An 18424-nucleotide genomic window follows, 5' to 3' on the forward strand; every position below is an offset into this window, starting at 1 on the left:
CTGGACCCATTTTCAATCTCTTGGCGCCACGAGGGCAGCATTACCTGCTGTCAACTGTCCTCACACTACCTGCCATCAGCTGCCCTCAGTGGTCACTGCAGACGACGCTCTAGCTTGCCTCAAGGGGATACCTGCTGCTTTGGCGACTGCCAGCTTTCTGTTCATGTTGCCGCAGGAGCGCTTCACAATAAGCGTCGCCCAACAGACCCGCTCATGGCGTCACACACTGGCCGACCGACCGTCCACCATCGCTGTCTGTGGCTCGCGTGCAAGCTCTTAGTGGAAGCAATACCTGAGGAACTTGTAAGCTGTGGTTTGTTGTGAGGAAGCACCATCTAAAAAGCCCATTTGCTGTCATTGGGAGAAGCCCACTATGGACTCGAGACATATTTTACCTTGGTGTGGTATACATTTGTGCACGTGTTATGAAAGGATTACTAATGAGCTTTCTCATGAACACTGGTTAAATATCTTTCGCCTTCAGTAACAAAAATAGAAACTTTATCAATTAAAAACGAAGAGAACGTATCAGTGAGATTAACGACTGTGGACTGATATCAGTCAGCTCCTAGACAAATCACGAACCTTTGAACTGCAGGTGTCATGAACGCAATACTCCAGAGAGTATCATTTGTGTGGTATCTCAAAGGACATTTCTTCGTAATGAAGATAATCCCGTGGAAATTACAAAAAAAACAAACTCTTAATTATCTATGTATGGGAGTGATGAGTAAGATTATGTGGATGCCGTATCTCCAGTGAGTTTACTTTCTTTCAATGACTGCCATCCCAGTTTTGGCGTAAGAAGAGATGTCAACCATAATAAAAATTTTATCGTCTCCCCTCTGTTTATTGATGTGATGTTCGTGTGAACAGTTTGATGGTATAAAAACAAGTGAAAGAATGCGATGTGTCTCACATTATAGTGCAAAATGTATTCTTACGAAAATCTTCAAGTAGATCAAAAATGGTTCAAATGGTTCTGAGCACTATGGGACTTAACATCTGAGGTCATCAGTCCCCTAGAACTTAGAACTACTTAAACGTAACTAATCTAAGGACGTCTCACACATCCATGCCCGAGGCAGGACTCGAACCTGCGACCGTAGCGGTCGCGCGGTTCCAGAGTGAAGCGCCTAGAGCCGCTCGGTCACAACGGCCGGGTCTTCAGGTAGATCAAAGTGTTTTACGTTTTGTGCGATACCAGCCATATGAGGACGCTGTTTCTATGCATTTTCAATTAATACTGTGGTCTTGTGATCCACATTGGCAATTTCATTCAGAGGTTTTCGTAAACTTGTATTATTCAAAAATAAGCATGGAGTACAATTTATCATGCCATTATATATGTTTCTACTGCGACACATGCTAATGAGATATAGACACACAGACATTAACGTGTCATTTACTATCTAGCCTCTTGACTATAATCATTGACTTATTGCAATAAGAGGTTCGTTGAGCCTGAGGTAAATTTTGTAAAATTTGTTAATCTTTGTTTTAAGTAATTATGAAATTAATAAAGTTTTGCTTTTGCATATTGATATCTGTTTGCAGATCATGTATAGCCCAGGTGAATACAAGAATGATTTACTAGCGTTTTCCTTTTAACGGAAATGACTCATGTATAATTTATGTAAAATATTAATCAATTCATTTTGTTCTATAAAGTTTAAATAATTCATGTTTATCCACTAATGAGTGCTTGAAATAATCTATAATGAACACAGGGGTAGCAATTGCCCTCTGTGTCACCGTTACTATTTCATCATAAATAAAAAAATGAAAAATATATATGCTAGTTCCTGCTGTCGTATTGTGATAGCTATTCCAGCATAATTATTCTCTCTAGGATTGGTGTGATGATAGGGACCTCTTTTAGTCAGTTGTCATGTATTTGTCTTTGTAATTCGTAGCTACTCTGAATTAGACTAGCAGACTGGTCACCTATTTTTTGTTATTGTATTTCTGTACTAGAAGAAGGACTGCGTAGGGACTAATTTTTATCGATTCTTATTTTTATTTTTCTCATCAGCAACCTGTTTTACTCTTTTCCGATAAGCCACTCCAAGAAAAGCCTCTTCAGTGTGTGGATGTGCGGGTAGTTGGATGTGCAGGTTTACCAGTAGTGATCAGGGAAGTTATTCTTACTTCTTTTTGTATAGTCTTCGGAACTTTCTGTTGAATCTTGTTCAAATATTGCTTGTGTCCCGATTTGCCCGAGGACAACAGGCATCCTACCCTTTTTTTTTTTTTTTTTTTTGTAATGTTTGCACTTGCAAAAGCGTGCCAGTGCGAAAAGTCATGGATATTTGCTAGCGAACTCTGTTAAAAATTTTCTTCGGTTAACGGAAGTGAGTCCAGAACAAAGCCGTCGTGCCTCTATTTAGCGTCCTCCCGACTGGGTAAATGCACGGCGCCCTGCTGACACTTTCTGCAGTTGGTCCGCCACCGTTCACTTTGTAACGATGCCCCGGACAATGGCGGCTAACGTGGGAAACTAGAGGGTTTAAAGAGGACATTGTACTTGATGCTGGCATGGCGAGCGGATCGTGCACTCCGCGGAACACTAGGTCCAAGTTTCAGTTTAGATCAGATTCGTTAAACATTTCGTTTTTCGATGTAGGTAATTCTCACTTTTTCTTAAATTAACAACCAAGAGAAGTAAAGCTTGTTGGTATCGTGTGAAGTGAATATTTATTTCTTAGATTCATCAAATTATCATCCTAAAATTCAGTAACCGCTCTTCTTTCCGACTGGAATCAGTACGTGGTTGTATATATCCAAATTTACGTGTGCCGAATTTCCCGACCAGAATGAATACTCACAAGTCAGAGAAAATAATGATAGCTTGGATTTTATTGGAATTATTGGAGCTTTAGTCAGTATGATGGACTTAGGTTCTTGTGCGATTTGAGATCCATCTTTAATGATAGCGCATGTTGGTATGCAAATCTTGGCAACCTCATCGGAGAGTTGTGTGTTGCAGTGTTCAGAGGTTATTGCAGTGTCAAGAGTATTCATTTCCTGTCAGGGACAAAGGCCCTTTCCTGATATGAAACGTAAAGAATGTTGAAGGGAAATTCATACCCATCTTAAGGAACCATGTTAATATGATTGTTCCTGGTAGACCAAGTTTGAATCAAGACAGAATATATGTGTAGCTAATAAATTTTTGTTTAATGGACTATAATTCACTCTTCATTCTCCTCCCTCCATGTGCACTACACCGTTTTCCTACATCCCCCGTGAAAGCTCTAATGTAAAGAGGCTTGCCTGAGAAACGAATGTTTAATAAAACCCATTCCCTGGATCGTCGCTCTGAGGTGTCAGTATTAATTTGCGTTGCACTTTTCAAATAATTCATAGGTGAAATATAAGTAAATCTTCATGTAGACTTCAGATGACGTTGCAGACGGTGCCACTGGGATAAACCAAAGCTTCCCCTATTTCTAATAAGAATCAGGTTAGCTTCCAAAAGTCCGTGACATATGGCAAAAAGTGTGATCCGAAAACTAAGATATAAAATCTGAATAAGAACCAGGAACTGAAGCAGAAGGGTCTAAAACAAGATACAGGTACCCTTTTAAGCTACCTCAGCAAAACTACAAAGCACGCAGCCAGTTCTAAGAAGGTAGTACCCCCCGTTCGTAAATATTCGAAGAACGTCGTCATTTATCGCCAAGAGCTGCTGATAAAATCTCTTTGCGGAACAAACAGTTTCGGACCATGGACCATCAACAGCATTTACAACATCGTACTAAGCGATACAAAATCCATGAGTTTGTCACTGTTGTCACGTAGTAATATAATTTATATCATAAAACGTGCCAAACAGTTCACTCATTCACGTTTTATCAATAATCAGCAATAACGCTATGATGCGAGGCATTCTACAAACTCCGATCGTAGCGTTATTAACATAGAATGAACGAGTGAACTGTTTGACACATTTTATGACTGAAGATTTAATTTCTATTACGAGGTGAAAACAGTGACAAATTTATCGATTTTATTGTGTGACGCCATTGATTTTATATCACCTAGAACGGTGTTGTAAGGACTTTCATGAACCTGTACATGATCCGTAGACCAAAACTGGTTGTTAAATAGAGGTATTTTATCAGCGGCTCTTAGCGGTAAATCGTAACTTCGTTCAAGCCGCCACTGTTTGGACAGCTGTTTGAGACCACCTTACCCGACGATTTGATGATAATGTCCAAGAAACTTCTTGAACACAAATGGAATTTTCTAAATACATGTGCAAATTCATTCCCCTACAAACATTTTATTTCTCAATTGCGTTGCTTGTTCTCGATGCAAACAACAAATTCATGCTCATTTATGAAGGAGCTTACGAGAAAACGCGATAGTTGAATTACCAACAAGGAACATTTCAGAACTTCAGACACGGGTCTCCCTTCTTGTAAAATGTGTCACTTTTCCTGAGTGCAAATCTGATAAAATTATTTTTGTCATAGGTTAGAGTGTCAAGTTGAAAGGTATTTTTAATAATGACATTACTTTTAACTGCAGTAAAACAGATCAAACTGCTTTTGCCATCGTTTGAAAATAATGTGCTAGCTTCATTCATGCATTTTGTAACATCCGCTTAGGATCAGTATCCCGGTAGGACAGTATGCAGCAGAATAATTGTTTCCGACTGTTCAAAACTTCGGGATAACCATACTAAAAACTGACAGCAGGTGCTGCAACGCAACGCCCACAACCACATACTGTGTTCTATCAACCACTTCTAGGTTGTGAGTCTCACGACAAATAAGCAAACTCTCCATAGGAAGTGTAGCGCGATCCTCGGCGTGTTGCGAGTCATCACGTACTGTTAATGTAAGTAGTACTCTTCAGAAGCACGGCAATTAATTTATACTTGATAACTGCAGACTACTTTAATCAAAATGTGACACTCTCGGAACATCTGCTTTGATTGAACTTATAAATTAAAATGAACTAAACTGTTTATTTAGGGGGAAAATCTCAGTTTAAATGATCTTCAGAAAGAAACACGTTGTATTGTTTTCACTGAATAACTTTGTGTTACTCCTCATTCGAATTATCATGTGTTTTATTTTCCGTTTACTTCGATCATCGTATCTGTAAATTCTTAGTGAATAAAAAGACAGTAGTAGGGGAGAGTGGTGTACCTTGGAGCAGTTTTCAGATTTTCACCTCTAGCTCTATGTCTTATTCGACTTTTAAATAATGGCATTCATTTGCTGCACTCTGTTTGTGAAATTACAAAAATTATTCTGGAAAATTATGGTTTTCTCCAAATGCAAGAAAATGCTCCAATCTATATGTACCGAGGAGCAAATATTCTATCGAAATTTAAAAGCATTGAACAGAGAAAAGCTGACCAATACCGTATCTAGTCAACCGTTTCATTTTGCTCTACTACCAATAATCAGTAAGTGAAATAAAATTAAGAACAAACACTATCAAAAATTTGTTAAAAGGTAAATACACTTTGAAACTGAAGCTGCTTGTAACTAACACAAGTTCCCGCTTTCAAAGCACGTAAAATTGTTAATACATTAACGAAATTCAATAAATTTGTAAATACCTCATGTTCCCTGGTAAAAGACCCCCTGTTTCAAAGCGCAACGTAGTGTACGACCGACGCAGTATGGTTTAATCGTTCACGCGTTATGTAACCAGTTTTCAAAATATATAGAATTTCACTTGTCACAGAACTGCGTAGGTATAGATTTAATAGTATACTGCAGATAGCTCTAGTATGCTATGCAACACTTACACATGTAAAAGTTGAAATATTTACAAATTCTCATGTTCAGCAACCACAAAAGCTGGAGAAAATTTTGGAACAGCTTATGGTGGTCTCTGGTGTACCACCTCTTCATGCGTTTGTAAAATCAGTCACTAGGCTGAAATACTGATCAAAATAAATCATTTGTTTTTAGGTACCCTATCCTCTAGACACAAAAGTCTCTGAATGAAAACAATGTGTTTACATTACTATTTGAATATTTTTCTATAGTATGAATCATAAATTTGACGTCTGCTTTTTCCTCTTAGCAGCCATCGTTATGAACTAAAAGTCTAATAATTAACAATATACGTCGTGTGGCTCCCAGCATATTGGTAGCCACTCGATTTGACGTCATTGTAGCAGAACGCGTCAATTTCGCTGTTTCTTGGTCAGTTTGTGTCACCAGACCGCGTGTGCGCTATTCCCAGAGTGAAAAGTTTAAGATGGTCACCAGGAATCTGAACCTAGTTTCGCGTCATCAGCCATCGATGATATCAGATTAGTGAAGCACACAGTGTTATCTATGCAGTTCTTGCCTGTTCACATCATTCGAATAATCACACTCAACATGACAAGATTCCTCCATCGTGTATTGCATGCTACTGGAAATAAAATAGCTTGCACATATACAGCTGACTACGAGTAGAAAGCCGAAACTCCATTAGTGAGTCAGCTTGTTACCCTACTGGTAAATAACACACAGCCTTTTTTCGCTGGTAGTGTTGTGTGACCATTACTGCTTGTTTTCTTGAATCTCATGAGACATGACACTTTGTGGCATAAATAATGGAAAGTAATCGAGTTTCCAGGACATGTGCTCTCTGGATCCACACTGAGGGCCGAGTATGCAGGAACATTTCTCTCTTAGTTGAACCACACAAGAGGCGCAAAGATTCGTGTTTGACTACTGTAACTGTCATGCAGCCTGTCGACTGAATTTCCGCTACTCGCTCGGTCTGCGCGATCTGATAGGAGCATCCAGCATGGCCGTTTGCCACCTTTTGCGTGAGTCACTGCATACAGGTTTTCGAGCGTAGTTTCAGTACACGTGACTAGTCAACAGTTCTAACATCTTTCGCCAGCAGCCGCTGTTGTATAATGTTAGGTAATTTCTTCTTTGTACATCTAACAATGGACACAGGAGTGGCACCACGTCGTCTCTTCAGACGTGTCTCAGTTTTGCGTGCTGCGTCACGACGAATGTATCCGTGTGTGGAGGTACCGAGGAGAACGAACGTTCCCAGACTGTATTTGTCATCGTCATGCTCGAACAGCCCCAAAGCGTGATGGTATGTGGCACCATTGTGTAAACAACACGATTACCTGCAGTTAACATAGCTGGTAGCGGCAGATGCTACATTTATTACATATTAAGGCCTGTGACTTTGCCCTATCTTCGAGGACTCCTTGGTGTTGTCAACAAGATACGCAAGACTGTATGTTGCCTTTGCCGTCTCGACCTTCCTCGATGTCGACCTTCCTCGGTAGGGAGGATGTTCGACTGTTGCGCTGGCTATCACGATACCTAGGCCTCTCACGCCATGAAAACACCTTGTCATGGGGTGACTGAGAGACAAGAGGGCATCACTCGCCAGCCACTACCGTTGATGAACTCTGCCGAAGCAGCATGTAATGATGTACTATATCTGTCATCAAACTTCAGTTCGACTTGTTTCCTAGTGAGAGGAGTACGTAAATAAAGCAGTAAAGTGTCCCTCGAAGACTCGCTAGTTCGGCAACATCCTCCGTGCCACGCACCCACCTTTGTTGAGGACATTAAAAATTTTCTGTCAGAGACTTCGACATTCGTTCAGCTGAATTGCATCTCGCGACTGCTCTAGCACCTGAGGGTAGGCAACTGCACCTAAGGTTGTTAACAGTGGCAAAGATTGTCAAATACATAGTGCTGTTGCTCATCGCACTGCGAACTGTCGGAATGTGTGGGAATCAACGTCCAAAAGGAAGGCGCGGTTTCATTTACGCCCCTTACGCCATCTCTAGAGGGCTTTCCGTGTCGCCTCTGAGCGGCGGTGTGTCTGAAAAGTTTTTATCTGCCACCCGTAAGCGTGTCGCGGTTCTGACGTCTATTGCAGAGTCGTAAAAAGAAGTTGTGAAATATGAGTAAGAGGGGATGTGATGGCCTTGGTATCGTGCGAAACGTCCATGACAGCTTTGGGCAGAATTGTGGTGAAATTTGGTGCCAGTGTGACATCAGGAACCCAGCTTACACCTCACATGAGCTGTGGTACCCTGAAACCTCATCTTCGGTCTCGGCGGCGCTTCAGACAGCAAGCCAGGGTACGTACCTTCTCCAACGAGCTGCATCTTGTGCCTCCGCGAACAGCAGCTTGCCGACTGTTGGACCTCATTTAGAGTTTGTAGGCAGAGTGCGGACCCTGAAAGAGAAAGGTGCAATTTCGGTTAATGACTCCCATGATCCACGTGGAGACTGATCATGTAACCTCAGAAGATTTTGGTGAAATTGAACAATTAAACAGGGAAAGAGCTTTATTGAAAAACTGATCATCAGGAATAACTAGCATTGAATGCGATCTTGGGTATTAAGTTTTTTCAAAAGAAGTTTAATTAAATTCATAATCCTTGCCCGCACCTTAACAGTGCTTCCCACTTTTGCAGATGTATAGGCTTCTTTGGCTATTGGGTTACTCAAAGACGAATAGAAGAAAGAGTAACCGCGATTTGACTGTGTATTACTGTATTTATGTTCTGTACAACCCAGATTTCGACTTTTATACCATTATCAAGTACAATGCTAAAAACTGGAACATGCAAATAGTAATACACACAGTAAGGAACTGAAAATTCTTAAGCTCCATTGTACCTGCTACACATCTAGGAAAGTCCCTGCTCCAAGTAAACATCCTTGTAGTATTTAGAGCTGCATCTATTGTTAATAAGATGTGGCGCACATGCACATGGATGCAGTATGCTTTGCTGAACCCAAGTTATTTTCTTTAGATGTGTTTACTTACTAAGGAGCAATTACCCCACGCCATATAATTAATAACGCTTTATTAAATTCCTGTAAGCGTATTATGGGTGCTACATATTTTCCCTTTCTTGTATTTTATTTCGCATTCACACTTGGATGCTGCAGTGTGGCTGCAGTCCCATGTTATACCTTCCCCTCCTTTGGCCCCCCCCCCCCCCAGCTATCCATCACCACTGTGCCCTCCCCCCTTTCCTACCCTCCTTTTTCTTCACCTGCCCCATTTGTCTGTCTTCTTAAACTTCATTCTGCATGTGTGCCAGTTCTCCAACCGCTCCACGAGTTCTCATCGCCCCCCCCCCCCTCTTTCCATCATGACTACAGTGTGTAACAATAATCCAATCCACTGGATTATTCTCCTACCCCCTACCCCCATTTCTTCAATTCTTTGTACATTGTAATGTCCATTGTAGTTTCTTCCTGCACCCGCCTGAGATTTCAATTCCTTGTTATTCGCTCTGACCGTCGTTATTTCTTGACCCCGCCCCCCCCCCCCTCCACATCTCAAATCTTCTCCCCCCCTCCCCCCATCATTCTGATCTACCCATTTTTTAACACTCAATCAAATATTCATTTATGTTTCTCATGCTGTTTCTCTCCTCGAAACACCCCACTCCTACACCCCCCTCTACCCTTCCCCACTACATGTACCTACTTCCAACACTAGATTTCCTACTTATCCATTCCACTAACTGTCCTCTATAGCATGGGCGCCTCTCCCTCTCCAATCACCTCCACCAACTCTTGCCATTTCAGTCACACCCTATACCTTCTTCCTTTTCTTAATCTTATACGACCTTCACATAATAAATAATATCTACTCGCATTTCTTTTCCCCTCATTTCCACCCCTCACTTTCCCGCCCCCCTCCTCAGCTTTTTTCATTCATATTATTATATTTAGTACTTGTTTGCATTATTACTGGCGTTTACTGTATCATTAACTGCAATTCATTTGCTTCTGTACTTTATTTCATCTGTTGCTTACCGCCTTCGGTTTCTTCATGCTACGTATGTATCTGATGTTACACATAAATACAAAGATAATTATTCACAATGATGCGTCCAAAGATAACCACACGCGGTCAGATGACTCCTAACACGTATAAACTTATATCTGTGATACATTTATGTTTACTATGTCTTTCAGAGTCTACATCCTTTTACAGTTACATCTTAAAAGACCTGTGTTAATCTTGTTTAGGTGCTTTGGACTACCTTAACAGATATGACATGTTAATGGTCTAGGAAGTAAGGGAATATCTCGTAATTTTACTTCAGTATGCATCTAATATATTTTTTAAATTTTCAATTGTTTGCTATGTGTTTTACTATTTGCATGTTCTAGATTTTAGCACTGTACTTGAGGTACATGGTAATGGCATAATCTAGATACTAGAGAAGATAAATATAGTAATACACAAACGGCCGTTTACTCTTTCAAAAAATATTGCGTGACTGTGGCTCAACACTATCGAAAACTTTTTAGGAGTAGAAGAATTTCGAGAATAGTAACACCCTGGATCATGTGATGCAGTGCTGAGCACACTGCGCTTGCATTCGGAGGAAACGGGCTTCAAATGAGTGTACAGTTACGAAGATTTAAGTTTTCCAAATTATCCCCTAAATGGTATAAGGTAACTGCGAAAATAATCTCGCGGTACAAAATATTTTTCACCTCCTTATAAGAACACAATGATTGATTTGGAGTGCTGTAGATGATGTAGATTTAGTACCAGGCGGTCATATGACCCTCAACTGATGAAGTTAGCATAATGTAGGTTTAGTACCAGGCGGTCATATGACCATCAACTGGTGAAGTTAACATGGCAGTTGTACGGATCAGACGTACAGACGTACGACATGGAGACGTGGCAGAGCGGTAGGAAGGAAGTTCCGTGTTTGAACTTTCCCATGATTACACGGTGGAGGAAGTTGCGCGATTTGTTGTATCAACGTGGACTAGCCAACGTGTCTATAAGGAACCATGTAACAAGTTTTGAGAACAGTGAGCACAAAAAAAGAATCCTAACGGATGGAACCGTATCACGACTTGTCAGCGACAAATCCAGTAGGAATTGTTGCAGTTAATGCTGGTCCATCTCAATTAATTTTGGAGCGAACACTTCGATGCGAATTGCATGCAGTGGACATTTGGAATCGGACATCTCGCAAAGTCCATTGCTCATAGAGGCACATGGTTACACGTTTTCAGTCGGCCAAACACAGAATCTGGACGGTAGCTGACTACAGGCCTATAGTATAGTCCGACGAGTTACGTTTGTACCTCTTTTCGATCGATATAAGGCGTCGAGTGTATCAAAGGCAGAATGATGAGTTTAACTCGTAGCGTGTAGAGCGTGTAGTTAAGACTGGAGGTGGTTCTGTAATGTTTTGGGGTGTTTCTCGTACCATTACTTTTTCAGGTTACCTTTAGAATGAGCTAGGATCTTTAGTGCTACGTTCTCGGTTACCGCGTATTGCCTTTTATTCTAAAACTTCATGAGTATTCGGAGGACACTCCCGCCCCTCCGAGATTAGAACAGCTGTGTTAACAGGGCTGCACGATTACGTTCCTGGTTTTACAGCAACTCAGGTTCCCTATCGCACGCCAGCTGACCCGATAATTCACGCGAACTTAATTCCACAGAAAATGTCTGGGATTGTTTGGGAAAGCGCAGTTCGTTAACTCTTCTGGGCTAATCAATAATGAATTGGTTTAGATGGATATGGCATACCCAAAGAAACTTGTGGATGCTGCTACTCGCTGAGTTGAGACTATTTTTGTGTTATTCGGTAATTTTATATAAAAAAGAAGAATTTTCTGTAGCAAAGTGGACAAAGATTTAGGAAAATGGCGAATAAAATGTTTTGTATGGAGTGTCTTCTTGTATGGCGCTGAAACTTGGGCACTGAGAAAGAAGGGTAGAATAAGGCTGAAAGCTTTAGAAATGTGGACATGGTGGAGGATGGAAAACATGAATTGGACAGATGAAGTGAAAATGAAAAGGTACTGAGAAGAATGGGAGAACAAAGACAATTACTGGGCGTAACAAAAAGAAGGAAACGAAACTGGATTGAATGTATATTAATAATGAAGGAGGGGCTTATAAAAACAGAAGAGTATGCGGAAAGAAAGAGCAGGCGAAGTAGGAAGAGATTGCAGATGACGGATGATCTATTGAAGCAATAGGTCACATGTAATAGAGACGCAGGGGACGTGCTAATATAGCAGAAAACTGATGATGATGACCCGTTAACAACGAGATGTCACGTCGCGGTGATCAATTTTTGACGGTGTAATTCCTCTGAAATGGATAAAGCCGAATTACTTCCCAGTCCTCCTCCGTTCCGAGGCTCTGTCCGTCTATCGGCATTGAAGACATTAAACTTTTATCTTCCCTCAGAGCACCAAGGGGCAAACATATTCAATCTTAAATTGACTACCTTCACTGTTGAAAGAGAGATGAAGAATTCCATAGATACCATTCATTTTATTGTTCTTGTAAGTCATTCGTCGTTCTGCACGTCTTTGTTGCTTTTATTTTATTTACATGTCAAGTTCCGTAGGACCAAATTGAGGAGCAAATCTCCAAGGGCGTGGAATGTGTCAGTACATGAAATTACAACATAAAAGTAATAGCAGATAAAAGTAAAATGTTTATGAACCCGAAAACAGACAATCCATAAGATTAAGTAAACGCAAACAATACAACAAGAATCAGCTTAATTTTTCAAGGAAGTCCTCGACAGAATAGAAGGAGTGAGCCATGAGGAAACTCTTCAGTTTCGATTTGATGAGCGTGAATGACTGCTAAGATTATTGAATTAGAGTGGTAGCTTATTGAAAATGGATGCAGCAGTATGCTGCACACCTTTCTGCACAAGAGTTAAGGAAGTCCGATCCAAATGCAGGTTTGATTCCTGCCGAGTATTAACTGAATGAAAGCTGCCCATTCTTGGGAATAAGCTAATATTGTTAACAAATGGTTCAAATGGCTCTGAGCACTATGGGACTTAATATCTGTGGTCATCAGTCCCCCAGAGCTTAGAACTACTTAAACCTAACTAACCTAAGGACATCACACACATCCATGCCCGAAGCAGGATTCGAACCTGCGACCATAGCGGTCACGCGGCTCCAGACTGAAGTGCCTAGAACCGCACGGCCACACCGGCCGGCTATTGTTTGAGAGGCCAATGTCAAAATACCCAGACTCGTGAACAGGAGTCGACAAGAGGTTCGTGAACTTACACCACTTATTGCCCGAACCGCCCGTGAGCCAAAAGTATCCTTTTAGAATGGGAAGAGTTACCTCAAAATATAATACCATACGACATAAGCCAACGAAAATAAGCAAAGTACTTTAACTTTCGTGTCGAACGATCACTCACTTCAGATACCGTTCGAACAGTAAAAATGGCAGCATTAAGTCTTTGAACAAAATCCCGAACGTGGGCTTTCCACGACAGTTTACTATCTATCTGAACACCTAGAAATTCGAACTGTTCAGTTTCAGTAATCATATCCCCAATCTGTGAAATTAAAACGTCAGGTTTTGTGGAATTGTGTGTTAGAAACTGTAAAAACTGAGTCTTATTGTGTTTTAGCGATAGTTTATTTTCTACAAACCATGAACTTAGGTCATGAACTGCAGTATTTGAAACCGAGCGAATGTTACACACAACACCCTTTACTACCAAACTAGTGTCATCACATCACAGCCATTCTCAACATTGTGAATGATGACTTTTTGCTGTCTGTTGCTAAAGTAAGAGGTGAACCAATTGTGAGCTACTCCCTATATTCCGTAATGGTCCAACTTCTGGAGCAATATTTTGTGATCAACACACTCGAATGCCCTAGTTAAATCAAAAAATATGCCTAGCGTTCAAAACCTTTTCTTTAACCCACCCAGTACCTCACAGAGAAAAGATAATATAGCATTTTCAGTTGTTAAACGACTTCTAAAGCCGAACTGTCCATTTGATAGCAAATCGTATGATATAAAATGATCAATTATCCTTACATACACTAAACACTGATGGCATAGAAATAGATCTAAAATTGTCTACATTATCCCTTTCTTCGTTTTTATAAAGCGGCTTTACTACTGAGTACTTCAATCGTTCAGGAGACTGACCATTCCTAAAGGAAAAATTACAAATATGACTAAATACAGGGGGGACATGTACACCACAGTACTTGAATATTCTGCTAGGCATTCCATCATACCCATGAGAGTCCTTAGTCTTCAATGATTTAATTATTGACCCATTACCCCCCCTTGTCTGTATCACAGAGGTGTATTTCAGACATCAATCTCGGAAATGCATTTGCCAAGAAAGTTATATGATTACCTGTAGAAACTAAATTTTTGTTTAATTCACCAGAAATGCTCAGAAAATGATTGTTAAATATTGTACATATATCTGATTTATCAGTAGCAGAAATATTTTTACTGCGAACTGACTTTATATCATTGACCTTTTGTTGCTGACCAGACACTTCTTTCACAACTGACCATACGGTTTTAGTTTTATCCTGTGGAGTAGCTATTCTATTTGCATACCACATACTCTTTGGCTTCTTAATAACATTTTTAACCACCTTACAATACTGTTTGTAATCGGCTGCTATAGCTTGATTGTGACTACTTCTAGCATTTTGATGTAATTCCCGCTTTGTCCTACATGATATCCCTATCCCGCTACTCAGCCACCCTGGCTGCCTGTTACTGCTAGTACCCCGGTTAGAACGTTCTAATGGAAAGCAACTCTCAAAGAGAACGAGAAATGTGTTAAGGAAAGCATTATGTTTATCATCTATGTTATCGGCACCATAAACATCCTGCCACTCTTGTTGTTTGGAAAGGTTTAAAAAACTCTCTATTACTGTTTGTACTTACGTGTGACATTTGTTTGAGTACAAAAGTCTTTTAGTGTTAAAATTTGTGCATCATGGTCTGAAAGGCCATTCACCCTTTTACTAACGGAATGCCAAAGTAGTAATGAAGAATGAATAAAAATATTGTCTATGGCTGTGCTACTGTTCCCCTGCACCCCAGTTGGAAAAAGCACAGTCTGCAACAGATCATGTGAATTTAGGAGATCTACCAACATCCTTTTTCTTGCATCATCATATACAAAATTTATATTGAAGTCACCACATGTAACTAATTTCTGGTAGGCTACTTCCTACAAGATGAATCAAGAACCCTCTCTAGCTTGAGCAGAAATGCTCTGAAGTCAGAGTTAGGGGACCAATAAACAACAAATATCTGTTCAGTGCAGTGCCGTGATACGCCTATAGTCTCAAATGAAATACTGTTTTTACGTACATAGCCACTCCCCCACCCATCAACGAACTCCTTGAAAAACAGGCAGCTAATCTCTATCCTGGTAAAGGAAGCCTCTGAATTGCCAAATTATTTAAGTGGTGTTCCGATATACCAATAACTTCAGAGTCAACATCTATAAGCAGTTCACTAAATTTGTCTATAATACCTCTTATATTTTGATGAAATATGCTAATTCCTTCTCTACTTGGAAACATGACGTCATCTGAAGGTGAGCCCTTAGTTAGAGGGACTTCCTTCAAGCAGGTATACTATCAGCTGACTTCAATCTAGAAAAGGTGCAGTTCTAACACCAACTACTACAGGCATTTTTCCATGAGTGATCCCACCACTACCCACTACACTGTCACCTATAGGCTTTGCCAGTCTCCCCTTCCCATACCTACTGAGGTGGAGGTCATGCCTAGCGAAACCCAATCTACTGACAGATCCAGCTGGCACCACTGAAATGTGACCCATGCACTTTGCCATCAGCGTCCAACAGCCGCATTAAGATGAGGCCGATCATGACGCTGTAACAGTTGCACGAAACGCACATTATTGCCACCAGTTTGAGTAGCTATCTTTCTATCAATCAGTGTGCATCGACCGTAATGCGAGTTCATCTGTACATCTTGCCGCAGTAGTTATGACTGTAGATAACTCTATGGAAGACATACTTCCCTGTATGTCTTGTCTCTTGGAAGAATATGAAAAATGTTTTTATACCCTTCGCCAGTGTTTCTGATGATTATATTTCTTTCCTGTGACCTTTCTGTTAAAAAACAAAACTTGCTAAGGAAATGTGAAGCAGCAGCGATCGGTATGCTGTCTTCGTGAAAGGAAAGAGCGCAGCGGTTTTTTGAGACAAAGCGGGACGCCCTTGGCATGCGTGGCGTTTCGCTGATGCAACAGCGTCGCTGTGCGCTCGGCTCGCCTTGGACCTCCTCCCAGGGCCCCTCCGAATTCTTCGCCACCGACTTTCTTGTTCCACGCATTGGTTTTGTGGGCAGGCAGCATGCGGCGCAGGAATCGCCACTGTCTGCTGAATATACTTAAGCTGCGAGAGGTGGGTTCGAGTATAGAGTGAGGACGAACAGACAGTACAGTGCCAGTAGGTTTAGTTTCTGTCCTTACCGATGCAGAAATGGTGAGTTCTGAGAGTGTATGATATAGTAAATAGCCGTTGATACTAAAACGAAACAATTTTTAAGAAAAGGTATTACTGAAAGAGCACATATCGTGACGGTCTTTTGCTATCGCATCATCTCACGCAGTACTTAGTCAGCATTCTTTGAACATAATTATGTCTCTGGCTCTGTGGTAAGTGCGGCGTACGACGAGGGCAGATTCTTAATAGATGCTCCAGCTAGAAGAGTGTCAACTAAGATGGCTACGTTAGCACAGTGCCTGACGATACGTTAGCCTGCACTCGGGACTTACAAATAAATTAATAAAACGTAGCTTTCCGATTAAATTGGTAAAACTAATAGCAAGTTCACTTGATAATAGACCAACATCGATATTCATAAATGACCCCAAATCAACACCATTTTATCCAGTCTCTGGAGAACCTCATGGAGCAAAATTATCACCTTTTCTTATACATTATATATATCAGATACTTCTCCACTAATCAAGTGGAACGAAGACTTAGGCCTTTATGCATATGATACGGCTTACTGGTGCCATGCATCTGCAACTTAAATCCTACATAGATTAGCACCACAATATATCACTGTATTTGAACGGTGCCTTGCCAAATCGAAAATATGCCCGATGTTCAGAAAAGCCAAATAGAAATCATCATAGAAATTTGACAAATTACGATCCGCAAAATGCAGAAGATTTTACATTAACATTATGAGGAAAACAAATGAGACCAACGAAATCCGTTAAATACCTTGAATCACTATTGACGCAAAGATGACATAACAGCAAGCAGTCAATTAATTAATCATGAAAGCAAGGAACACACTAAATTTATGAAAATTAATAAAAGGAAAATGGCATGGAGTATCTGAGCCTACGATCGATATTAGAATATGTAGCGCTGATACGGGTAGTAGTTTCAGCACACACGGCAAAAAATTTCAGCACCGATAGGATTTAAGAATAGTATCAAGACTGAATCCAAGCACCAGTAGGAGAGGACTTTAAATTAAATTAAATTTATTAATTTAATTAAATTAAATTAACTGCAAACTTTGGATTGACAAGATTGCGAATAGAAACCAAAACAACAGAAGTGCTAAACCGGTCCCCATTTAAATTATTTTTCCGCAATATCCATACCCTCCAAACAAAGCTTCTGAAGCCTTACAAACAATCTACCTTAGGAAAATAATATACAGGCAAATCTACAAGAAAATGATATTTTACGACATCTTAAAGAACTCAGTCAGGAAGAAGAGTGACCTAACTTACATGAAATCTTACTGAGGTCTTCTTAAGATAGGTTTTTCCTCGGAACTTGGACGAATGGAGGATTTATAATTTCCTCCCTGGTACAGACAAAGAGATAAAATCCAAATACTTAATAAATAATCACCACAGTAGAAGGACATAACACTGGCCTAAATGAACCTATCAGTCTGCTCGAAGCTGGGCTCGCCATCCCATCCGGGGGGAATGGGAAAGAAAAAACATTTCAGTAGGAGACATCATCACCTGGTAAGAACAAGCGTTGGAAGGTATCAGGCGCACTCGTAAGAAGTGGGCACCTAAAGCGGAAAAAGTCATTTGTATGTAACACTCGCTGACAGTATTCATCCTCACCTCGTGGAATGATTAACCTTTGTTTACTGAAAATACGTAAGATGAAATCAGAAACTCTCATAGCGCAGGGAACATAGGGACTATACGAAAATATATCGTTCGGGGCACGCTATGGTGGTGGGACATTGGATTCGCATTCGGGATGACCGGGGTTCAAACCCGCGCAGGTTCATCCAGATTTACATTTTCCTTTATTTCATACATCGCTCAGTGTAAATGCCAGGATGATTCCTTTGAAGAAAACGAAGACGATTTTTCCCTTCTTCCCACAATCCGACCTACTTACTCACTTTGATAAAGTAAGTGAAATAAGCACCCAGTCACCAACATGACAATGAAATATTCGTTAAAATGATATTTTATGAATTTTCGGAAAGTGAGGTATCTATGAAATCACAGTTTCATGTGCAGGCAAGGATCCTATGCTCGAGTCCCGGTCCCGCACACAGTTTTAAATGCCAGGAAGATTCAGATCAGCCCACACCCTCTTGTAGAGTGAAAATTGATCCTG

The 18424-nt window shown here is 40.5% G+C and overlaps 1 protein-coding gene across 1 annotated transcript in view; it reads right to left on the reverse strand.

Moving 5' to 3' along the window:
* LOC124595563 overlaps positions 1-18424 on the reverse strand; it is a 208434-nt gene that overhangs the window by 165433 nt on the left and 24577 nt on the right. Inside the window, exon 2 of the mRNA XM_047134347.1 lies at positions 8095-8184. Coding sequence (XP_046990303.1) covers positions 8095-8184 — 90 coding nt within the window. The remainder of the gene's footprint in view (positions 1-8094; positions 8185-18424) is intronic.

This window comes from Schistocerca americana, chromosome 2 (assembly GCF_021461395.2).
Source record: "Schistocerca americana isolate TAMUIC-IGC-003095 chromosome 2, iqSchAmer2.1, whole genome shotgun sequence".
Taxonomy (NCBI): domain Eukaryota; kingdom Metazoa; phylum Arthropoda; class Insecta; order Orthoptera; family Acrididae; genus Schistocerca; species Schistocerca americana.